At 43.5% G+C, this 26006-nt stretch overlaps 1 protein-coding gene across 2 annotated transcripts in view; it reads right to left on the reverse strand.

The window, feature by feature from the left end:
- The window catches only part of LOC143298683 (uncharacterized), a 60993-nt gene extending 38169 nt beyond the window's left edge, over positions 1–22824 (reverse strand). For both annotated transcript variants that reach the window (XM_076611569.1, XM_076611568.1), the window contains exons 1-2: positions 22172–22824; positions 2922–3379 (exon numbers count right to left, since the gene is read on the reverse strand). In XM_076611569.1, the coding sequence (XP_076467684.1) occupies positions 2922–3212 (291 nt within the window). In that variant the 5' untranslated portion in view covers positions 3213–3379; positions 22172–22824. The remainder of the gene's footprint in view (positions 1–2921; positions 3380–22171) is intronic.
- Positions 22825–26006: the final 3182 nt, after the last annotated feature.

The raw sequence follows: 26006 nt of genomic DNA on the forward strand, positions 1-26006 counted from the left end.
TCCGGCGACAAATGAAGGGGGAAGGGAGGGATCACAGAGAGAGAGAGAGAGACAGAGAGAGAGAGAGAGAATCCCGGTAACCCGAAGAAAATGCCAACACATCCTCGGCACAGCGCAAAGAGCCCTCACAAGTGCCACAGGGGTTGAAAGGCGCGCGTGCACCGCACGTGAGCACCAAACAGATCAATAGGCCACGAGGAGCGAGACCCGTAACCCCTCCCCCTCTTCCACCACTCCCCCACTCTTGTGTCACCAGCCTTGTGACGCAATTACAAAAAAAAAAGAAAAAAAGAAAAAGAAAAAAAAAGGTGAGAGAAAAGAGAGAACTCGCTCCACACGATCAGACGTTTGGAGAGGGAGAGGGAGAGAGACAGAAAGAGAGAGAGAGGGAAGGAGAGAGAGTTGGGGGGGGGGGGGGGGAGGGAGGAAAAACTGCTGTCTGCAAATTGTAAAGGTCGAGCCGCCATTATTCTTCCAGAAACACCTTTCTTTTTTGGGGTTGCTGTTGGCTTGATGTAATGCGTTTGCTGAGCGATGTAGAGATTCTTGTTAGCTGTATGTGCGTGTATGTGTGGGTGTGTGTATGTGTGTGTGTGTGTGCGTGCGCACGCGCATATGTTTATGTATGTATGAGTATTTCTTTTTTATCGAAATGGGTTTTTTTCCGCAAAACTTTGTTATCTTTGCTCTTGCTGCAATATCTTTTTTCGTGCGTGAACCGTACTCTGTACAAAGGTCAGGACTCCCTTTTATCATTACAACTAAATGACAAGCACATGTCATGGTAGTGCGAACGGCTGGACTTCATCAGTAAAGTGAGGTCTTCTTGGTTTCCAGACAGGCATGTAATCCACAATGCCACCAACATCAGCACCCCAATATAATCAATTGTCCTGGCAGTCATCAATAATTTTGTCTCGCTGATTATACGAGCCTGGATCAGAATTCTTCTTCTGCATTTGTAGACTGGAACCCCCACACGATTACTCTTGTACCAGTGGGCTTTTTACGTGTCCAACCTGTCGTAATAAACAGCCATACTCCATTTTCTAGGGTGTGCATGATGGGTATGTTCTTGTTTCCATTTAAAACCCACTGAATACTGAGATGGATTATGGGATCTTTAACGTGCTCATTTGATCTTCTTCCTGTGTAGACACATGAGGGAGATTCAGGCACTGGCAGGTCTGAGCATCTGTTGACTTGAGAGATCAAGGAAAATAATCACCACTCTTCACCTACCACTGTACCAGGTGCTGCAACTGGGACTTGAACCCAGGAACCCCAGATTGAAATGAAAGTTAAACTCTTTACTACTCTGCTGTTGCACTCAACAGAATAAAAACCAAGATGAGGCAAGGCAGCAAGACTGTAAGAGTGAAAAAAATTACGTCCTCAAAACTGGTGATTCCCTCAGTGGGTTCTTGACAGGGCAAATAAAACAAACGAGTGAAGTGAAGGGTGGTGGATGAGGGAGCAGGTGAGCACTCACAATGACTGACCATCCAAAACAAAAAACAAAATAAAACAATTCCTGGCACAGGGAACATCCTCCAAAAACCAGCCCTGACAATATTACAACACAGGCAGTCCAAACCATTCGATCACAGAAACGAGCACTTTACTTTTCTTCTTTGACCAGACAGACGTCTCTGTCTCTCTCTATCTCCGTGGATTTCTTGTGGCCATATTGTCCATAAAAGGCTACTGACCTTTCATTTTCTGGTGACAAAATTAACGAGAGAACAAGGAGTCAGAGAAGGAGCCCAAGACAGCCAGACAAAGACAGGGACGGAGACAGACAGAGTGAGGGGGACAGACAGGTAAAGAGAGAGACAGAGTGAGAAAGAGAGAGGCAGAGGGAGAGAGAGAGACAGACAGAGAAAGAGAGATATCGAGACAGAGAAACCCTGCAACCGAAAATGCCAACACATCCTCGGCACAGCGCGAAGAGCCCTCACAAGTGCCACAGGGGTTGAAAGGCGCGGGTGCACCGAACGTGAGCACCAAACAGATCAATAGGCCACGAGGAGCGAGACCCGTAACCCCTCCCCCTCTTCCACCACTCCCCCAAGCTTGTGTCACCAGCCTAGTGACGCAATTACAAAAAGAGAGAAAACTCGCTTGCCACGGGTCTTAAGTAGAGAGAGAGAGAGAGAGAGAGTGAGAGAGAGATTGTTGTCTGCAAATTGTAATGGTCGAGCCACCATAATTCTCCTGGAAACATCTTTTTTTTCTTTGTTGCTGTTGTTGCTTTGACATGACGTAATGTGGAGTTATCCTGCTGCAGAAATTCTGGAGTGGTAGTGGTGTGTGTGTGTGTGTGTGTGTGTGTGTGTATGTGTGTGTGTGTGCAAGCTCAAGGGTGGCAACCTTGCTGGCGTGCAACGAGTGCATATTATGTAATGACGATACTGACTGTCGTGCTTTTACGTGCACTCATCCAAATGAAAGTGAAATAGATATTTTATTTATTAACACAATTCCACATCATGGACACACCCTGTTAACAAGAGCTCTGACAATTCAGTTTCAACATTCAAATGTTATAGGAATTCAGACTGGTAGGTCATAAACATTATAAGTGTTTGTCTTTGACCCTGTCATGCTCTAATTTCTGTGATGCCATTTTCGCGCGTGCGTGCACACACACACACACACATACACTCACACACATCCAAACACAGCTTACAGGCACAGATGCAGACACACACACACACACACACACACACACACATACTCACATACACTCACACACATCCAAACACAGCTTACAGGCACAGATGCACACACACACATACACTCACACACATCCAAACACAGCTTACAGGCACAGATGCAGACACACACATACACACATACAACACACCACAACACACAACACGCCCTCTTCCCCACCCCCACCTTCCTCTACCACTCACCGTCACCAGGTTCCGATGATCCGACCCCGAATTATTGTTCCCCCCTCCTCCTCCTCCTCCACCTCCTCCTCCTCCGCTGTCCTTGACCTTGGACTGCTTGGCCTTGCGGGCCTTGTTCTCCAGCCAGCGCTGGTGCAGCAGTTCCGTGTCGTGCTTCTGCTGCTCGTGCAACCCGAGGCGGCCCACGTTGAGGCGGCCCAGGCAGCTGATGTGGCGGTGCCGGTACTGCTCTATGCGGCGCCGCAGTCGGTCCACCACGTCTCGTCGTTTCGGGGCAAAGAAATCCCCCATGCTAGCGCCGCCAGCCCGTGCTCCGCGCAGATCACCACCACCTGCCCACCAGCGTAGTAGCAGTAGTAGGGGTAGCGGGGGCCACCCGCCCGCCTGCCGCCTGCTCCTCTACCACGCCCGTGGCCGCCGCACTGCTGCTGCTGGGGCATCTAGAGCGCTTGTCAAGCCTGGGGAGACACAGAGAGCGACATAGCACATCACACTCAGCCCAGCGATACAAGACCTTGCGAGATATATAAGACACCATGCTCAGCCTAGCGACACAAGGCTTAGCGACACAGCACACCACGCTCAGCCAATGTCTAGCTGTAAACACCAAAGACACGTCAACCTGAACAAGTCTGCAGACATCACAGATACGTCAACCTTAACAAGTCTGCAGACATGACAGATCACGTCAACCTTAACAAGTCTGCAGACATCACAGATCAGGTCAACCTGAACAAGTCTGCAGACATCACAGATCAGGTCAACCTGAACAAGTCTGCAGACATCACAGATCACGTCAACCTGAACAAGTCTGCAGACATCACAGATCACGTCAACCTGAACAAGTCTGCAGACATCACAGATCACGTCAACCTGAACAAGTCTGCAGACATCACAGATCACGTCAACCTGAACAAGTCTGCAGACATCACAGATCACGTCAACCTGAACAAGTCTGCAGACAGCACAGGTCACGTCAACCTTAACAAGTCTGCAGACAGCAAAGACACGTCAACCACACACACACACACATACACACAGAGCGAGACAGCAAAATCGAGAAAGAATTAACTGAAAAAAACCACATAACAACCGGCATCCGGGTTAAGAAGTAACGATCTCCCAAAACTATAAGCTTCAAAAGGTCGAAATTGAGCCAGTCCCACACACTTAATGACGTCACCAAACTCTGCCCCTATTGATTTCCAAGTTCAAGCGCTGTTCGCACATTAGGGGGGGCAGAAACCGAAAGACGATCGCAAGAGGAACAACAGCAAAACAACAACAAAAAGCAGCAACAGAAAAGCAGCTTTGGAGCCGGGAGGAAACGGCAACGGGAGAGCTCGGAAACGGAAGGAAAGGGAAGGAGGATCGGCTACGTGTGCCCTAAAAGCAAGACCGCCCTTCAGAGATCATCGACAGGGCAAGATGGCACGACATGTCGAAGGGAAAAAACAAAGAAAGAAAGGAGGATTCAAAGCCAGCAGGGCAAGATGGCACGGCATGTCTAAAGTAAAGCAAAGAAAGAAAGACAGCATCAAAGCCAGCAAAGCCAAAATTGATCGTCCATTAGTGTCCACACTGGAACCTGCACTTTCCATGTACTGAACATTCGAGTCAGTTAAAGAAAAAAACCAACTGCTGTTGATTTTTTCCCCTCCCATCCTAGCAAATTTGTTTGTATTTTGTCAAAGGCAAAACATCTTGAGCTGAGATGAGGAAATTATCTATCAGGCTGAGGGACTAAGCAACAAGTGTACTGTCTAAGTGACTCATGGTCCCTTAGACTCGGCGACTAAGTTACTCAATGATCAAGTGATTCAGGGAATGCACGATTCAAGGATTATATAATTCAGGAGCTAACTGTAGGATTAACTGACCCAGCGATTAACTATTTCAGGAACAAAGTGAGTCCCCTGAATAAGTGACTCAGGGATTAGATAATTCAGGATGTAAGACAGGCATTCAATGACTCAGGGATCAGATAATCCAGGATGTAAGGGAGGCAATAAGTGACTCAGGGATTAGATAATTCAGGATGTAAGACAGGCATTCAATGACTCAGGGATCAGATAATCCAGGATGTAAGGGAGGCAATAAGTGACGCAGGGATTAGATAATTCAGGATGTAAGACAGGCATTCAATGACTCAGGGATCAGATAATCCAGGATGTAAGGGAGGCAATAAGTGACTCAGGGATTAGATAATTCAGGATGTAAGGGAGGCAATAAGTGACTCAGGGATTAGATAATTCAGGATGTAAGGGAGGCAATAAGTGACTCAGGGATTAGATAAATCAGGATGTAAGGGAGGCAATAAGTGACTCAGGAATTAGATAATTCAGGATCTAAGGGAGGCATTAAGTAACGCAGGGATTAGATAAATCAGGATGTAAGACAGGCATTCAATGACTCAGGGATTAGATAATTCAGGATGTAAGGGAGGCAATAAGTAACTCAGGGATTAGATAATTCAGGATGTAAGGGAGGCAATAAGTGACTCAGGGATTAGATAATTCAGGATGTAAGGGAGGCAATAAGTGACTCAGGAATTAGATAATTCAGGATGTAAGGGAGGCAATAAGTGACTCTGGGAATGAATAAATTACTCAATGTCTAAGTGACTCAGGATTTAAATGAATTACTCAACGACTAAGATACACAGGGATTAATTGAGTGAGGAGTCAGAATAAGACCTGAGTCAGGGATTAAGTGACTCAGAACACTTGGACTAAACACTCCGTATCCGATGACCACATCCCCAAAGCAGACAGAAAGACAGAGTCAGACCGACCCAACGAAAGCTACACACACCCCTTTAAGAAAAAACTAAAGAAGTGGTGTGCACATTTTCATGTGTGTGTGTGTGTGTGTGTGTGTGTGTGTGTGTGTGACACTGACTAGTGACAGTAAAGGTTGGAGAGCTAGCAGCAAAGACGGACTGCACAGCCTTCTAAAGGCAGCATACATAAAAAAGCAAAGGTTAAGAGTACAACTCTTGTCAAGCCTGCAGATAATCATGTCCTCCACACACACACACACACACACGCAGGCACACACACACACACACACACACACACACACACACGCACACACACGCAGGCACACACACACACACACGCACACACACACACAATCTGGCCCTGCAGTGCCCGCAGAAAGAGCAGTGCTTTCAAGTCAGGCATTAGCGCCTGTGATACCCAGCAGGGCAAACATAACAAACTTAACCCTTGCCAAGCCAGCAGAAAGCACAATAAAGTTAGACCCCTGTAAAACCAGCATGGAGCGTAACTCAACCGTGCCACGCCTGGGAAAAAAATAAAGAACAAAAAAAAAGAAGAAAAGACAAACAAGCACTGACTGATCGTGGTCATTACACATCCTTTCCCTTAACGATCTCTCTCTCTCTGCCCCTCTCTCACACTCACACAAGCGCGCACGCACACACACGCACACATATCATATATATATATATATATATATATATATGTATACGCAAACAGAAGCAAGCGCGCGCGCACACACACTCACATGAAAGACTTCATGTCAAGTTTTGTAAATAATTAAAGAGCAATGGTTCTCCCCGTTTTTGGAGAATTAGGAAGATTCCCTATTACTATTAGCCTAAAAATAATATATCAAGTTATTGGCTATTGGATACAGATATTAGAGCTTCCTCAAAATTCACTTGTATACACAACATATAAATGCATGTATCGTCAAACAAATAAAAATGTTCAGTGGCTACTTTTCATAAGAAATGTATTAACTAGCACTGGATTAGATCATGTTTGGAAAAATCAGTTCACTTTTAGTGTTAAAAGATTAAAGTATGCTATATCTTAGAAGCTTGAAAATGAATATATAAAATTTTGTAAACAGAAACATAACAGTTCATCTAAATTAGAATTTTACAAGAACGCTGTGACAAATTATAAACGTGAACCGTATTTAAAGAATACAGCAAATACACAACACAGGGAAGCACTGACCATGTTACGAATCAGCGCCCATGACTTACAAATCGAACAGGGAAGATATAAAAATACACCGAAAGAACAAAGACTGTGTGATACTTGTAACAGTTTACATGATGAGATTCACCTTTTAGACAATTGTGCAAAGTATAATACTTACAGACACAGATTCCTATATCGTCCAAATGCAAAGCCTAGTGAACTGATCTTTCTAACAGAATTACAGTCAAGGCTGGCGAAATTTGTTCACGAATGTTTCTCTTCTTAATATGCTCATGTTTATGTTTATGTTTCATTGTGTCTTATAAACTTTAAGGTTTTATGACAATAAAAAGTATTCTATTCTATTCACACATACACACGCACACACACATACACACGCATACACAAACACACACGAAAACACACAGTTACTTTCGCTGGATTTGAATCAGTTAGTTCAACGTCGGGTTTAACTTCGACATCCATTTCAGGCAATGAAGTCCAACAGGTCTGTGGCCGCCGGGAATATGAACTGGTACCTTTTTTTTTCTTTTTTAATTTGCTCTTTTTTCCTTCCCATTTTTTAATTTTAAGGCAAGTGACTCAGCCATGGCAGCGATAAACTGTCCATCACGGTGCTTTTAAGAAGAAAAAAAAGGAGAGAGAGAGAGAGAGAGAGAGAGACAGAGAGAGACAGAGAGAGAGGAGAACTGAAAAGAAAAGAAAAAAAAATGCAGTACTGGCTGGAGAACTGGCGTGGTGTGAAATTCAAACAAAAAGTGACCGCAAAAAAATTTGCGTTCATCAACTGCACGGATCTACCACGTTCACTCGTATACTTTACTGCTGTTTTAGGGAGGAGGGGAGGGCGGGGGGGGGGGGGGGTGTTTTTGTGTGTGTTTTTTTTTGTTTTGTTTTTTTACATGCACGACCGTTTTCCCCCCGCTATGTAGGCAGCCATAGTCCGTTTTCAGGGGGTGTGCATACTGTTCGCATAAATTCATAAATAACCCAACAAAATGCTGACATGGATTACGGGGTCTGTAACGTATTTTTACAATACATGTGCGCATTTGATCTTCAGCATGGAAAAATAAAGTGTAGCCTACACAGAAAGGGGGTTCAGACACGAACAGGTTTTGCATCATACTATCTGTTGACCTGGGAGATAGCCAACATGGAAAAAACCTCCATCCTTAACACCGCGACCCACGGTCGGGTTGCACGAGGCAATTTTTGCAGTGCCAAGTTTGCCATGTTCCGAAGTATATAATGAAGTTTACAGTGTAGTCAGGATATGTGGTTCGTCCGTCGGGATCGACGAGGACCATCTAGTCATCCTGGGGGTGGGTGGGTTGGGCTCTGTGGGTGCGCAGATGACTGGTCAGGCCAATCCGCGTCCGAAAGGTTCTGCCATGTTCCTAAGCATATAATGAAGTTTACAGTGTAGTCAGGACACACACACACACACACACACACACACACACACACACACACACATATCTATATATTCTTAACTCATGCAACCCGCCCCAAGAGCCGTAGACTGGAAGTGGAGTCCACGTACGTTTTACTATCCACTCGGCTAGTTCGCCAGACTGACCACATGAGCGAAGACCGCCCGCAATGGGTAAGCTGCAGCTGAGCAGACTATTATCCTCTTCAGGTCACCACGCAAGATCGCCGAATTGTATGAAGCCGTTTGTTTGTTTGGTTGGTTGGTTGGTTGTTTTTTTTTCCCCATCATTATTATCTCTTCATTTTTTATCATACACCTGAGTGGGGACTCAGATCTGGTGGCCACGAGAAAACTTTCTGTTCTTTTTTTTTTTTTTTTTTTTTTTTTTTCACAGAGCGAAAACTTTGGTTTTCTGGTACCTTTCATGCTGGCTTAACCTTTGGAGGAACTGTTGGCTCGGATAAAACTGGATATGGAGGCGCTACTCATTGCTGTATTCATCAGCTTTAAAATATTTGTGTTATAAATCTCCTCTCTCTCTCTCTCTCTCTCTCTCTCTCTCTCTCTCTCTCTATCTATCTATCTATCTATCTATCTCTATCTTTTTTTTCTTTATCTAACATGCTACTTTGCTTGAAACAGACTCCACTGAAATGCTGTATTAATCAGTTTCAAAGTATTACAATATAGTATCATCTCTACACCTCCCAAAAATCTAACATGATGCAATGAAGAAACATGCTACTTTGCTGAAAATGGACTCCAGTGAAATCGCAAGCAGACGAAAGTGTGCAATGAAAAAAATTATGACTGATGGAACCTGAAAAGCTAATACCACTGCAGACAGACATGTATTACACGTGTATATACATGCATACATACAGTGCTCAACTATTTTTGCACCAATAGTCAATATAATCGCCCCATAATTCACTAAGACATAGCAAGGCTTATAAACTTTAAACACGAAGAAGAAAAAAAGAAGAGAAAAAATCCCAACATGTACAACCTCAGAACTAACAAGTCTTAGAAGTTAGAGGACTCTCAGATTCATGTAGCTATCTAGACATGTGGGTGGGAAGTGGGTGACAGGATGGGTGGGTGGGTGAAAGTAGGGAAGTGGAAGGGAGTGGGGTCGGGGGTGTGTGTGTGGGGGGGGATGGTGGTGACTGCAGTCAGTGGGAAACCTTAAGACAGCGATTGGATTTCCACCATCCCTCCACTTCCGCTTCCCTCCACCCTGTCCATCCTTCTCCTACCCTACCCCCCTAACCATTTTTTACCCCCTCCTTGCGGTCTCTTCGTTTCAAGCTTACTGCTTAAAAATTGTGGCATTACCAGGACAGCTTTCTTCGCTGAACTCAGCACACTGACTGTGTAGAAGTCCTCCATTGCAACATCGTTTCGATCGTCTCCTCCTTTCTCCTGGAAATTGGTTACCCATTGCTTTGTCTTTCGTGTCTTTTTGACTCACTTGTGTAAACAAAGTGAGTCTATGTTTTAACCCGGTGTTCGGTTGTCTGTGTGTGTGTGTGTGTGTGTGTGTGTGTGTGTGTGTGTGTCTGTGTGTCCGTGGTAAACTTTAACATTGACATTTTCTCTGCAAATACTTTGTCAGTTGACACCAAATTAGGCATAAAAATAGGAAAAATTCAGTTCTTTCCAGTCATCTTGTTTAAAACAATATTGGACATCTGGGATGGGCACAAAAAAAAAATAATAATAATGAAGCCTTATTATATGCAAACTGCATTTACTGTTATATTTATATTTTTTGTATTCTCTAAACTTGGCACTTTGATCTGATATTCTGACCCAACAACAATAGGAGTCATTATTATCATTTTTGTTCAAACAGGAACTTCTTTTGCGAAGCATGGAAGTTTTATTTATTTTGCAAACGTTTTGGTGCAGATAATAAAAAAGGGAAATTACTCTGTGATTATGCTAGGGGACTTAATTTGCTTTAAACTGATCTTTCTCACCTTAAACATTACATTTTGAAATTATACTCAAAACATAAAAAGCTTGTGTGTTTTACTCTCAGTCACAAGTGAATCTTGAAGGCCTTGCCTCTCTTGTTTCTCTCTCTTTTACTAAAACTTACTATGATTCCTTACTTAGTTACTATGCCTCCCCCCACACCCACTCACCCCCCTCCCTCCCTCCCCAAAAGAAGAGATAGAGCGAGAATTGCTTCCCTTCACGTGATCCGTTCTTCATTCACGGTTTCTTCATGCTTACGTGAATTGTCTGGAAATATTTTCATTCGTGTGCGTGCGTGCGACGTGTGTGTGTGTGTGTGTGTGTGCGTGTGTGTGTGTCCACGCGCCACATTTGCTCGTAATCTCTCAAACTGTATTGCGAAACGCGACTCGCAAATGATAATCGGGCACCACCTTTTTTTCCTCAGCAGTTGTATGCGTTTTGTTTTGATTTTTTTTCTTTTTTAACATATTTTTTTTTCCAGCTGGACAACACCCTGGTTGTCGTGGATTCTTTTGCGTGCCAAGTTATTGCTGTAAAATGATCTCTTACTTTTTTTTTTCATAGTGTGTCCTGTATACTTTCTGTACAAGGGACAGTACCTTTGTCTCAGTTTTCTGCAAAGTGAATCAACACGCAAATTGTCTTTCCTGTATGTTTGTCCCGCCTGTGAAGTAAACAGCACGTTTGTTCTGTCTGTAACTTTGTGAACAACATTTCAGTCATAGAGCTGTAATTGTAGTGTAACAGCATATATCTGTCCTGTCTGTAAAGAGAATGTACACGTTTGTCACGTCTGTAAAGTGAGCAACACATAATTTGTCCTGTCTGTAAAGTGACTGGTCATCATGTTTGTCATGTCTGTAAAATGAACAGAATGTAAATCACGTTCGTCAAAGAGGACAGAATGTTTGTCCTGTCTGTAAAATGAACAGAATGTTTGCATTGTCTGTAAAGTGTTCGGCAGTGTGTTTGTTAAGGCTGTATAGTAAACAGCATGTTTCTCCTGTCTGCAAAGTTGACAACGCACTTGTCCTGTCTGTAAAATGAACAGAATGTTTCTCCTGTCTGTAAAGTGATCAGCGCACTTGTCCTGTCTGTAAAATGAACAGAATGTTTGTCCTGTCTGTAACAGTGTTTGTCCTGCCTGTAAAGTGAACAAAATGTTTGTCCTGTCCGTAATGTGAACAATGCATAATTTGTCTTTGACTAAACGTCTTGTCTGTAAAATGAACAGAATGCTTCTCCTGTCTGTAAAGTGAACAGTGTTTGTCCTGCCTGTAAAGGGAACAGCATATTTGTTCTACCTGTAAACAAGGTGAACTACATGTCTGTCCTGTACTGTAAATTGAAAAGAATGTTTGTCCCAGCTGTAAAGTAAATAGCGTGCTTGCCCTGTCTGTAAAGCAAACAGCACATCTGTCCAGTCTGTAAACAGAATGTTTGTCCCGTCTGTAAAGTGAGCAGAATTTTTGTCCTGTTTGTTAAGTGAACAGAATGTTTGTCCTGCCCATAAAATATGTCAAGTAAACAGACCATATGTGCTGTCTTTAAAATGACTTCAGCGTGTTTGTCCTCTCTGCAAAATGAACAAGAAGTTTGTCCTGTCTGTAAAAGGAACAACACTTTTGTCCTGTCTGCAAAGTGAACAGTGCATTTGTCCTGTCTGTAAAGTTAACAGCAAATTTGTCCAGTCTGTAAAGTGAACGTGTTCGTCCAGTCTGTATAGTGAACATGTTTGTCCTGTCTGTAAAGTGAACAGCATACATGTTTGTCCTGTCTGTAAAGAGAATAACATGTTTGTCCTGTCTGTAATGGGAACAAAATGTTTGTCCTGTCAGAGTGTCTGTAAAGTGTGCATGTTTGTCCTGTCTGCAAAGGTAACGCAACATGCTTACACGTCTTGCCTGTAAAAATGAACAGGACACTTGCTTCCTCTTACCTAAACAGTAAGTACTACAAACAATGAGACTACTAAAATCCTTCTCGAGGATAATGTGTGCGTGTATGTGTGTGTGTGTATGTACATTTATACCGGGTATGCGCGTGTTTGCTTGTGTGCATGCATACATGTATGCGTGCGCATGAGTGTGTGTGTGTGAATGTGTGTGCATGTGTGCACAAGTGTATGTTTACAAATATTTTGCTCCCTCCTTTCACTATCTTTTTTTTTGTTTTTGATTTTTTTTTTTTTTTTTTTTTTTTTTTTTGTAGCACTGCAATACTGAATCCATTATGTCACAACAGGTTTACTGTGCAAGGTTCGCTTTTCATTCTCATAAAATTATCCTTTATGTTTGACACAAATATCTTGTGGTTGGGCTTGGTTGGGACTGTACAGAATTTTGTAGAATTTGTTGTACAAATTCAGTAAATCATTTATAATACCTGTATGGTAGTAGTAGTAGTACCAGTACCAGCAGCAACAGCAGTAGCAGTAGACCAGTGGTTAAAATGATGGGTCTTTCTGCCCTCATTTATCCAAAAAGGTCTTGAGTGAAAATCATTGTGGTTAGGAGCTGAGCAAGTTTTATCATGTCCTAAGATTTGAAAATAAATTCAAATACCATGCAACAAGATTATATATAAAAAATTTAAAAATAAGTTCTAGCGAATGCAATTGCAAGCATAAGGTCTGATGAAGACGTTGGATTCACTGTGCATTGTCAGATGTCCCCTCCCCCTCTGTTCCATACTGGATCTGGTTAAAAATTGTCAAACTCAAAACCCTTCAGTTTAGTCTTTACAGGCCTAGCATTCTGAACTGGTCGCCCAGGTTTAGTACAGAAAACCTGCAGGTCCTAAAATTGTCCACACAATGCAGAATTCAAACTCAGTGTGAACACAATGGTGACAACACAGAGTCAGAAATACATATCAGCAATCATGATGCTGCTTCTGAGGTGGGTATCACAGCATAATTCTAAAGGAAAGAACACATAGGAGGGAAGCAAAGAATGGCTCCGCTGTGCTTCTTCTTCTTCTTCTTCTGTGTTCACTTGTATGTACACGAGTGGTCTTTTACGTGTATGACCGTTTTTACCCCGCCATGTAGGCAGCCATACTCCGTTTTCGGGGGGGTGCATGCTGGGTATGTTCTTGTTTCCATAACCCACCGAACGCTGACATGGATTACAGGATATTTAACGTGCGTATTTGATCTTCTGCTTGCTTGCATTCGGCTATTGTGCCCGTCGTTCAGCTGTGCAAACTCTAAACAAGTCATGGAAGGAAAGATGATGCCATGCAAGAGCTCGAGGTTTATCATTCAGATACTTTATAGACGAGCGCAATAGCCGAGTGGTTTAAGCGTTGGACTTTCAATCTGAGAGTCCCGGGTTCAAATCACGGTAACGGCGCCTGGTGGGTAAAGGGTGGAAATTTTTCCGATCTCCCAGGTCAACATATGTGCAGACCTGCTAGTGCCTGAACCCCCTTCGTGTGTATACGCACGCAGAAGATCAAATACGCATGTTAAAGATCCTGTAACCCACGCCAGTGTTCGGTGGGTTATGGAGACACGAAAATACCCAGCATGCATGAACCATGACAAATGTTAGTAATGGTCAAAGTTATGACCGCTGAACATTAATGGAAGAAGAAGAAGAAGAAGAAGAAGATCACATAGAAATTTATCAGCTCCCAACAGGAATTTACCTCCCACCCCCACCCCCCATTTTCCAAGAATGAGGGGGCATGTTACCTATGACCCCAGCTAAGTTGTTTTTTTTGTGTGTGTGTGTGTGTGTGTGTGTGTGTGTGTGTGTGTGTGTGTGTGTTTTAACTTGCTGGAGTGCAGCACATCTGTTTTCTACTCGTTCTACCAGGAAAACTGGTGAGACTCCACTCATCACAAGATGTCATCTTCAAAATCAGATTCTTCCAATGAAGCTACTGAATTGTGTGTCTTGCTGATAAACTTGCATGGTTATAACATTCACAGATCCTAAAGTTTATGACACAGGTAAATTAGCTCAATACTCCAATGCTGTACTGTGAAAATTTACTTGGAGTTGGAACTGTACCACACACTACTGAGCTGGTCACTTTAAGAATGAATTGCTGTGTATAATGTGAACACATATCCCGCATTGTATTAGTCAATCAATTACTAATATTGCACACTGCTCAACATTTCAAAATATGTTCAATGCATCCTGTAAATCATAAGTTTAAACTCCAAGGAAGAAAGAACTTTTTTTTCCTCCCTTTTCTGAATGTGACAAAACAGTGGGGGAAAGGGGGGGGGGGATGGGGGGTCATTAACTGAGGAAACACCCTGCGCAGCTAATGCAAGTAATGAACTATCCACACAAAGCCTTTTCCTTCACAAAACCAAACAATTATATCCAATGACTGCAAATCCGGGTCAATGACTATAATAAGTAGAAGCTGGGAAGTAACTATTATCGCCAAGTGTTGAATGCCAAATCAGGTTAATTCAATTCTCATGTCACATAAAGAGTTAATGTGATGACTGACACCCACACCAGTAACAAGCCAATCACAGAACAGTAGTCAGGGTATTATTCATGTTATTAATTCAATAATTGCTTGGTTACACCAAATATGACCTCCATGCTGTCTGTCTAATATTTGGGAACACCCAGCCCTGGAAAGAGTAAAGGGTCTGACTCTCCACCTCACTCAGTAGATCAGTCAGTCAATGTGTAAACCTTAACTTGTCTTTAAGAATAAATTCAAGGAAAAAAAAGAAATTTAACTTTCATTACTTAAATAAAGACAGTAATTGGGTAATAATGAGGAAGAGCAATACCTGGCACTCAATTAACATAAAATTGTTTTCAGTACAAACGGAAAATAATATAATGAATGAGCATTGACTGAAACTGTATACATGTGTACATACATGTATATGTTCTGTATCATCTACAAGAACTTTATGACCTGGAGCTAGTGGAAGAGTTCCATTTGGTCAAAACGAAATGACTGTTTCTCCAAAACTCATCCCAACTTGCGTTATTCTCTGAGTAATCCATAAAAATAAAATTCACACAAATTTCTCATACTATGTAACAATGTACAGCATGACTTTATCAATGTGTCGAAAATAGCATAGGTCAAATGGTGGTGAAAAAAAAAAAAAAAAAAAAATCAGTCAATGCCCTGGCCTCTTTTCTAACACTTGGAAAACTTTTTTTTTTTTCAACTTAAGGAGATATAACAGAGAGAGCTCTCTCTCTTTTTCTCCCCAGCTTCTCTTCCCCCCCCCCCCCCCTCCCCACACACACACACCTCCCCTCCTCTCTCTCTTTCACTTGACAAGGCAGGTCAGAGAACCAACAAAACACCAAAGAAGAAAGGTCCCTGACAAGATCATCCCATAACAGCCCCCTCAAGCCTCCCATCCTGACAATCAAGTGTCCTCCACAGCTGGCTAGGGGGAGATAAGCTGGCAACACTGTGAACCACTGGAAACAGGTCACAGCTCACTAACAACCAGTACAGTTTAAAAAAAAAATATATATTTTTATCATTTAAATTCTATCTTTGGGTTTACAATTTCAACATAATGTCACAAGAGGTCTTCTCGTTAATAATTTTACACCACATTATTATAAATACATTCATTCTGATGCAATGTACAAAGATGGATTTTTTCTTTCGCAATTGGACGCTCACCCAACCAGTATAGTAGTAAAAGTGCCTGGTAGCGACTCGTTCACTACCACTGCCCGTTCACTACCACTGCCCGTACAAGTTAACTCAATGTACTGTAATGTACCAGTACCTTTACTAGGCTGTTTGACTACACTACTGTGTAAACAAGGGTCTTGATACACGCTGAAGCGGGTTTTATCAGCTGGAAAGTATCCTTTGCTTGGAACTGGAAGCACAATGGCGTACTTGTGAAGCATAAAAAAACCCTGCCACCATGAAGAAAACACTAGTGTGACCAACCGCTACACAATAACCTGTTGTTAACTTCTTGTTGTTGTTTTTTAACAAAGGTTACTAGTTCCATGTATATTTTTAAAAAGCAAGCTTGCTGGTAACAACAGAAAGAAATAAGGTTAACAAACAAAACATCAACAAGTAACACACATTATAAACATGTATATAAATATAATATTACTGCATATGTAATGAAGTACACAGACACAGCAAACACACATACATTTTTTGCATTTTCAGCAGCATTATGTGTTGTTGTTGTTTTTTACAACCATGCCGCTCATTCTGTCCCCCATACACATGGGGACTGTCTGCCACATACTTATCACTGGTAGTCAATAGCAGGTGATCAATAGATTAGGTCACCAGAAGACTATACACCAGAGGAGACCCTGCACTGCTGCACAGTCACTGAAGTAGTGTTTAGTAATGTCTGATCTGATTAAGTACCTATCACAGTATCAACCCCCTCCTGATGACAATTAACATAATTAAACAAAGACCCTCGACAATCTACATATTCAGATTTTCACAAAACGAAATTACTTTGAGATATATGGTTAACATAATCATTTTATGCACTGTTATTCAGAAATTTATATTCAAACAGGTTTATGAGTAGTACTGTAGCATAAACACAAAAAAAAAAGAAAAAAGAAAAGTAAATTGGAAAGGGAAACTAAAAAAATTAAATCACAAATGATAAGACTGTACTGAAAACAACAACAAAATCCAGTTACTCTTGGGATAAAAACGTCAAATGCTGACTGGTAAGAAAAACTTGATATTTTTTCCCCCTACTTTTTCATGGATTAAATAGAACCAGGATTTGTTATGACAGGCTGATCATGTCAAGTCGATGTTTGTTACATAAACTGGATTGAGCATTCTCCCTCATTTCTTACTCCCCCCAACCCCCCACTCCCTTATCTCCAGCTATCTCCCCTCTCTTTCTCCTTGTCTCCTCATCCCATCCCCCCCCCCCCCCCCCCCCCCCCCAGAGGAGTAGATTCAACAGGGGAAAAAGAAAAGAAAAAAAAAAGAAAAAAAGAAAAAAAAAAAAAAGGCATCACTGTCACCACCATCACACTGGCTGGGCCACGCAAGGGAAATAATCTTATGACATAGTGTGCATAATGCATGACCAGCCATTGTGTTCTCTGTCCGCGCTGACACAAGTTCTCTTTTCCTCTTTATTGTGTTACTGTTATCATATAATACACAGTGTACATGACTGACAGATCCACATGAATATACATGTATACAGTATGTATACACACACACACATATATATATACATACATCTTGACTCCTGTAAACTCAACTGTGTACGCCCTGTGTACCCATGAAATGATGTATACTTCCTTTCGTGTCTAATGCCCTTACAGATTGAATTATTGATGTGATTGTAAATTTCTGATCTTTCTCTGGTTTCAAACTGAAAGGCAGTATGATATTTTCTGATCTACAAATTACAATGGACTTTGTCACCAACTTAGGTCAGAAGTACTGCATACGTTGTATAATAAAACTCATTATGCAGTATAATATTTTCTGATCTACAATGGACTTTGTCACCAACTTAGGTCAGAAGTATTGCATACGTTGTATAAATTATAATAAAACTTGTTATCTTTTTATTTTATTTTTTTTTATTTTATAAATTATTATGATTTGTCTAGATCTATAGTCTACATCTGTAATCTATGATCAGTTTATTGTTGTTGACACATATAGATGTATGTAGACAGCAGTTTACATGGAAAGTCTAAATTTATTGTTCAATGCATGATGGGTGAGATATAATTATATATTAATATTAATATTATATATATATATTATTTTCATAATGCACGGTATACTGGTATTCAAATGCATTAGATTTCAGCCACAGTAGATTCTCTGTGAGAAATTCTGTGGCTGTAGTGTTCTCCATCCTTTGACACTAATCTGCAAACTGTGTACACATTTATGTGTATGTATAATAATACCCTGTTTATAATGCAACATCTTGCTGGATTTATCTGCAGTACTGCGCCAAGAACAACTGTTGTGTTGCTCTGGGTTCTGCTGTTTTAATGTGCACTAAATGCATACTGCACATTCATGGAAAGTTCAATTTATTATCACCTCATTACAGAAAGACTAGAACCCAGACCACCGCTCCTAGTGGAGAGGGGAGTACATGAAGTTTAGTTGGAATGGGATTCAAACCTGTTGATTCTCACAGTTTCATAGTCTGGGGTATTACCACTAGTCTATAACTCCACACATGAGGGATATTTTTCCCATGACTGTGAGCACTTGACTCACACACGTGCATAAACACACACACACACACACACACACACACACACACACACAGCTCAATCCAACTCTCCCCCCTTTCCCGTACTGACACGCATGAGTCATACATTCTTGCACATTACTGCTATCTGCGTACTTCAAACTGCAAATTGCAAAATGCATGTCATAATAAACAGTGTATAAGATGTTTTCCTGACATGTGTGCACTTCCCGCAAAATGATGAATTTCATCCGTTTATCATCATATCTGTTTTTTAAACTAGAAAAATAAGTGGGATTAGGAGTCTGAATTATCTCAAGAAATGCAAAAGAAAATCTTATAAACTGCATTATCTAAGAAAAAACAAAAACAACAACAATGATAAAAAAACAAAAACAAAATACACACACACACACACACACACACACACACAAACATACGTGTGCACACACACACACACAAACAACAACAAAAAACAACTGCAACAAACAAACAAAAACCATTCATGTATCACGATGCTGGTTGGAGAATTGGAATGAAATCTGAGACTGCGATGACAACATGAAGCTATGTGAAATTCATACTATAATTTTCCAAAGTGAAGCACGACGAATGAAGAATGAGCCATAAAAAAATGCATCCCATCTATAAACGTTAGAACTGGGAACAGGGATAAGACTGAAATGGGTGAACCTGACATCAATCAGTCTGTAATGAAAGCACTGACGCACTGCTTTGTTTTTTAAAAATGATCTGAAAGGACTGCTACTTTAAAGGGTCCCAAAGTCTGAATTTTTTCTTCTTCTTCTTCTCCTTACTTCTTCTGATTAACATTATTAGGTAGTATTAGTTTTTTGTTGTTTTTTTATTTAAATATTAGTATCAGTATTAGTATTTATTCATTTTTATTTCTTTTCTTACAAAAGAACTGACAGCAATGTGAAAATCATTTCTCTTGCCAGAGATGCTGACCAGTGCTGCGAAACCATTTTCCAACACTAACACTGACAGTGCAAGCGTAACAAAAAAAATATATAGATTTCTGGCACCATCTCCTGAGTCAAGTTTCACGGGGATGGCAAGGCCGGCCCCATCAGGGTACTTGATTGATTCTATGGATTGGTCTGCCGCTAATGCCATCAATTTGCCCTGAGCTGGGGTACTGGGAGGAGGAGGAGGGGGGATGCGGGGAGGGGGGAGAGCGCGAGACTGGGCACGCACTGGGTCCCTGAGCTAATCAGGAGAGTGACATAGCGCTGCTCCCACTTCACACACAGCCCTCCCGCCCCAGATCCCCCCTCCCCGTCTCCCCCCCTTCCCTCCCCCCTCCCATCTTCTCTACCATATCTCTCTGTCCTCCATCCTCCGCCCAATTAGCCTGCACCCACCCACCCTGTCACACACACCCTCCTTCTACTCGCCCCCTCGCCCTCCCCCTGTCTGCTGGTACAGCTTCACACAAGTTTACGTTTCCAGTGTGCAGTCTGGGTATTGCTACTTGGACACAAGTTGTGAGTTTACTCCTGTGCACACAGGACATTGCTAAATGGCCACAGTATCTCCGTGTGCAGTCAGAACATTGTGCACTATAAATACATACATGCATAAATTTACATTTGTAGACAAGCGTATACATTAATTCATACAATATAATAAACATAAAAATATGTATTACATAATATTTATAAACATGTAAGTATGGCCACAATAACTCCTAGGTACAATCACGACATTGCTACAATGTATGGGCACTAACTCCAGTGCATTCACGACATTTCTATAGCCACTAACTCCTGTGTAGTCAGAACATTGCTACATGGCCACTAATTCTGGTGCAGTGAAAATATTGTTGCATGGTCACGAACTCGAGTGCAGTCATGACATTGATCAATACATGCATGGCCTCAACCCCTGTGCAGTCATAACATTCCAACATGGCCACTAACGCCTACGCAGTCAAGACATTTACACATGTATGGCCATCGACTCCTATGCAGTGAGAATATTGCTACATGGCCTCAAACTCCTGTACTGTCACAACACTGCTACATGTATGGCCACTGACTCCGGTAGAGTGAGAACATTGCTTCACGCATGGCCACCAACACGTTCAATCACGACAAAACTACATGGACACTATACAACTAATGTTCACTACATGGGCACTACACAACTCCTGCGCAGTCATGACATTGCTACATGGAAACTGTGTCATTCCTGTGCAGTAAGGACATTACTACAAACACTATGTAACTCCTGTGCAGTCAGAACATTGCTACATGGACACTACATAACTCCTGTGCATTCAGGACAATGCTACATGGATGCTACACAACTCCTGTGCATTCAGGACATTGCTACATGGGCACTATGTCACTCCTGTGCAGTAAGTACATTGCTACATGACACCATATCATACCTGTGCAGTCAGGACATTGCTACGTGGACACTGTATAACTCCAGTGCAGTCTGGACATTGCACTATGTCACTCCTGTGCAGTCAGGACATTGCCACATGGACACTGTGTCACTCCTGTGCAGTCAGGACATTGCCACATGGACACTGTGTCACTCCTGTGCAGTCAGGACATTGCCACATGGACACTGTGTCACTCCTGTGCAGTCAGGACATTGCTACGTGGACACTGTGTCACTCCTGTACAGTCATGACATTGCTGCGTGGACACTGTCAATCCTGTGCAGTCAGGACATTGCTACATGGACACTGTGTCACTCCTGTGCAGTCAGGACATTGCCACATGGACACTGTGTCACTCCTGTGCAGTCATGACATTGCTGCGTGGACACTGTCAATCCTGTGCAGTCAGGACATTGCTACGTGGACACTGTATAACTCCAGTGCAGTCTGGACATTGCACTATGTCACTCCTGTGCAGTCAGGACATTGCCACATGGACACTGTGTCACTCCTGTGCAGTCAGGACATTGCTACGTGGACACTGTGTCACTCCTGTGCAGTCAGGACATTGCCACATGGACACTGTGTCACTCCTGTGCAGTAAGTACATTGCTACATGACACCATATCATACCTGTGCAGTCAGGACATTGCTACGTGGACACTGTATAACTCCAGTGCAGTCTGGACATTGCCACATGGACACTGTGTCACTCCTGTGCAGTCATGACATTGCTACGTGGACATTGTATAACTCCTGTGCAGTCTGGACATTGCACTATGTCACTCCTGTGCAGTCAGGACATTGCACTATGTCACTCATGTGCAGTCAGAACATTGCTACGTGGACACTGTATAATTCTTGTACAGTCTGGACATTGCTACATGTGCACTATTTAACTCATGTGCAGTCAGGATAACGCTACACTGGGCACTACATAACCCCTGCGTTGTCAGTATATTGCCAGAGGGCCACTAACCCAAGTGCTGTTGGAACATTGCTACAGGGCCAAAAACTCCTGTGCAGTTAGAAAGAACATTGCTACAGGGCCACTAACCCCTGAGCAGTTAAGACTCTAATGCTTCAGGGCCACCAACTCAACCCCGCAACGCACTCCCTCCCAGCTGACAACAGGCGCTGCAAACTTATCTCTTCCACACAGCAAACTTTCTCTCAGCTGAGAGAAGACACCACCAACTTGTAAACACTCAAGCGCTTACTTACATCAGACTTCCGCAGTCAAGAAAAAGTCGAGGGTTGGCCGAGTACTCCAAACTGTGGCACATGTATCAAAACATGGGACAAGCCCTGAGGGAGGGAGGGGGGGGTCTGTTTTCCCTTTCTTTTTTTGTTTGTTTTCTTTTCTTTTCTTTTTTGTTCACAGTTATTATTCACACGCTCTACATGGCTCTTCCACTGGGCTGTCAGGGCCGCACACTTCACGGCTCCAGTGTGTGCAACTTGGACAGGTCCCCCTTCCCACCGAAACTCGGGCCAAAAACACCGCGAGCAAACTCAACTCTGAGAGTTCTTGCCGTTAGCACTCCTTGTTGAACTCTGCACCAGTTCAATGCTGAGATGAGAGTACTCCACTGGTCAGACACCTTCCTTCTCTCTACCGTCGATGACGTCTCGATCGGCCGTTACAAGTCGCTGGATGGGATGATGATGATGATGATGATGATGCATTTGGGAGAGGTGGGGGGTGGGGGTGGTGGTGTGAAGGAGAAGCATGTAGCTGTTACACAAGTGAACACGCAGCACACACCATACAGCACGTCTCTACAACTGCGGGAACACGCAGCTCTGGCCTGCTGTGTGTCTGTGTGTGTGTGGAGTGTGTGGGAGAGTTTGTGTGTGTGCTGTGTCGTCTAGCGCTGACTTGGGACCCAGCCCCCGCTACAATACCGCCAGTCGGCGCCTGCATAGTTCACGGCACGCTCAGACTGATGGCTGGACGAGTCCATTTGGCCTCCACACCGGAGGGGCTGGGGGGTAGTGGGGGGGGAAGCTTCCCTCGCTCACTCACTCGCTCACCCTGAGGCTGGATAGCAGCGAGAAAAATAAGGGAAATGAGCTTCGAAAGAGAGGAGGGTTTGGGGGGTTTGGGACATACTGAGACACTGGGAAATCACGATAGAGACAGGCAGAGAGAGAGAGAGAGAGAGTGGGGAGGAAGGGATGCAACGACAGGAAAATGTCCTGCGGGGAGAACAAAGGGTAGAGGGTAGGGGGGGAGGAGGAAGGAGGAAGGTGGTGAGACCGCTACAGATTATCTCTGTCTCTGGCCATAGCTGTGCTGACCATGGCCGTCCGACGGCCGCCACTGGCCATCCACCGACCCTCACCCCCCGTCCCCTCCAGACCTGGAATCACTTGGCCCTTGCCGCCTGACCGAAGCCACACTACACACCGCAACAGCAGCTGGCCTGGTGTTCCGCACTGCAGTTTGTTTCCCACCACACACGTCCCACTTGTTGTTTTTAACGAGGCTGTTGTCGAACGTCGCGAGTCCGTGGATGTTTAAAAAAGAAAAAAGAAAGAAGAAAGAAGAAAAAAAAAGAGTCGCTCGTTACCTAGCTGCGTTACCTGTAGCGTTGGTTACCTGTCACAGTCTCCCTGAGCTTATGAGATGTCATCTACACCTGGTGAGCCAACACTATCAAACTATGATAACTTTTTAACATACTGGAAGTCAAAACATGAAGCAGAGAAATACCTCCCCCCCCCTCCCAGAAAAAAACAAACAAACAAGACAAAACCAAAACAACAAAACAAAACAAACAAAAACACAAAAAAACAAAACAACAAACAACAACAACAACAAAAAAACAACAACAAAAAACAACCAAACACGAATACGTGTCTGGGTGTGTTCCGATGAACCTTTTATTTTCCTGTGTGCTGGCTGAATCGGCAGCATAAACAACACTGACTTGAAGTCGTGTTCCCTGAGAATGGAGAGAGTTACCACTCTTTACTATTTTGTTAACACCCCTGAATCAGTTCATTTCAGATCTGTGGATGAGTCACAGAAAACTATTCGGAAATTTGCAGTTTTAATAATATGCATTCTCTATGAAAAGATAAGATTTTTTTTACAACTAAACTATGGAAATGATGTTAGATTGTCAGCTACATTACATTTCAAATGCAGATTTCATGCAAAATTAAATGCATGCAACAATAGATGCATCCATGCATCTGTGTAGGTATGTCTGTCCGCGGCTTGCCTGTCTGTATAATTATGCCAACGTGTGAATAGACGTATGGATTTAACATTAATGTATTTAGTTGTGCTGCACAGGGTGCTGCCCAGGTAGCAAAACTTGTCGACTGACTTGATCTCTGTGTCATCGATCTTGATTACAGGTGGGGAGGAGGCACTGGCGTTCTGTGAACTAGCTGGTTGGTACATGGACTCGGTTTTGCTGAGGCTGATGGTGAGTCCAAAGCGCCTGCAAGAAGATGAGAACCTGTCCATAATGAACTGCATGTCCTCATGGGTGTGTGCAGCAAGCGCGCAGTCATCAGCGAAGAGGAACTCTCTTAACAGTGCCTCAAACACCCTGGACCTGGCGTGGAGTCGCCGCAAGTTGAACTGAAAGTTTGCCATCTGTGCGAAACTGAATGTAGATGCCACGGTCAGTCTTGGAAGGCGTCAATCAGCATGGCAGAGAAAAGAATGAAGAACAATGTGGGTGCCATGACGCAGCCCTGCCTCACTCCATTTACCACAGGGAACGGATCCGACATGTCAGTATTTTCCTGTAGTCTCGCCTGCATGCCATCGTGGAACGACACAATCAGCTGGATTAGGCTTTCTGGGCAACCGAACTTTAGGAGGATCTTTCACAGACCACGGCGGTTCACCGTAGTCAGGTCTACAAAGACCATGTGGAGCTCCTTGTTCTGCTCACGGCACTTCTCTTGCATCTGGAGTACGGCAAACACCATGTCACATGTTCCCCTGCCTGAGCGGAAGCCGCACTGTGCTTCAGGGATGACTGTTGGAGACATGGTCAACCAGTCTGTTCAGTATGATGCGGGCGAAGATCTTGCCGGTGATGCTGAGGAGAGAGATTCCACGGTGGTTATCGCAGGATGTTTTGTCTCCCTTCTGTTTGTAAATGTGGACAATTGAAGCATCCTTGAAATCCTGTGGGACCTCCCCTCTCTCACAGATAGACTGGAACAGGGCGGTCAGCTTGTCTGTCAGAAGCTCGCCTCCATACTTGTAGATGTCAGCCCGGATTCCATCCGCTCCTGGTGCTTTTCCTGACGTTGTCAGATTCAGGGCCTTCTGGGTCTCGGCCTTGATGGGAAGGGCAGCTAGCGAGTCATTGACTGGTAGCTGTGGGAGGGCTGCAATTACCTCGTCAGATACGGACGAGTCCCTGTTGAGGAGGGTGTTTAAGTGCTCTGCCCAGCGGGCAAGGATGTCTTTCTTGTCTGTCAGGAGGGTGGTCTGGTCCAAGGCTCGGACAGGGGTTGATCCTGTGACTCTCGGCCCATACACAGCTCGGAGACCACCATGGAAGGTCTTCATGTCGTGAGCATCAGCAGCGGACTGTAGCTCTTCGGACTTTCTCTCCCACCAGGTGTTCTTCATCTCACGGAGCCCTTGATGCAGAACTGAGTGACGCTGCGCATTGCCAAGGCCAGCTCCGCCTTTGGCAGACTCAACAACAGGCTGTGGAAGAACAAAGGTATCAGGCTCAGCACCAAAATCAAAACCTACAGAGCTGTTGTGCTGACCACCTTGTACTGCTGTGAAACATGGACGACGTATCACCGTCACATTCAGCAACTTGAGCAGTTTCACCAGAGATGCATACGAAAGATCCTCGGCATAAAGTGGCAAGACAGGATCTCCAACCTCCAGGTCCTAGAGAGGAGCGGTCTGCCCAGCATCAAAAGCCTGCTGATCCAGTGCCAGCTACGCTGGACAGGACACGTTGTCCGCATGACAGACAGCAGGATCCCGAAGATGCTTTTGTATGGCCAGCTGAAGGAAGGCCACCGCGAACTTGGAAGACCCTGCAAGCGTTTCAAGGAC

Source organism: Babylonia areolata, chromosome 24 (genome assembly GCF_041734735.1).
Source record: "Babylonia areolata isolate BAREFJ2019XMU chromosome 24, ASM4173473v1, whole genome shotgun sequence".
In the NCBI taxonomy this organism is placed as follows: Eukaryota; Metazoa; Mollusca; class Gastropoda; order Neogastropoda; family Buccinidae; genus Babylonia; species Babylonia areolata.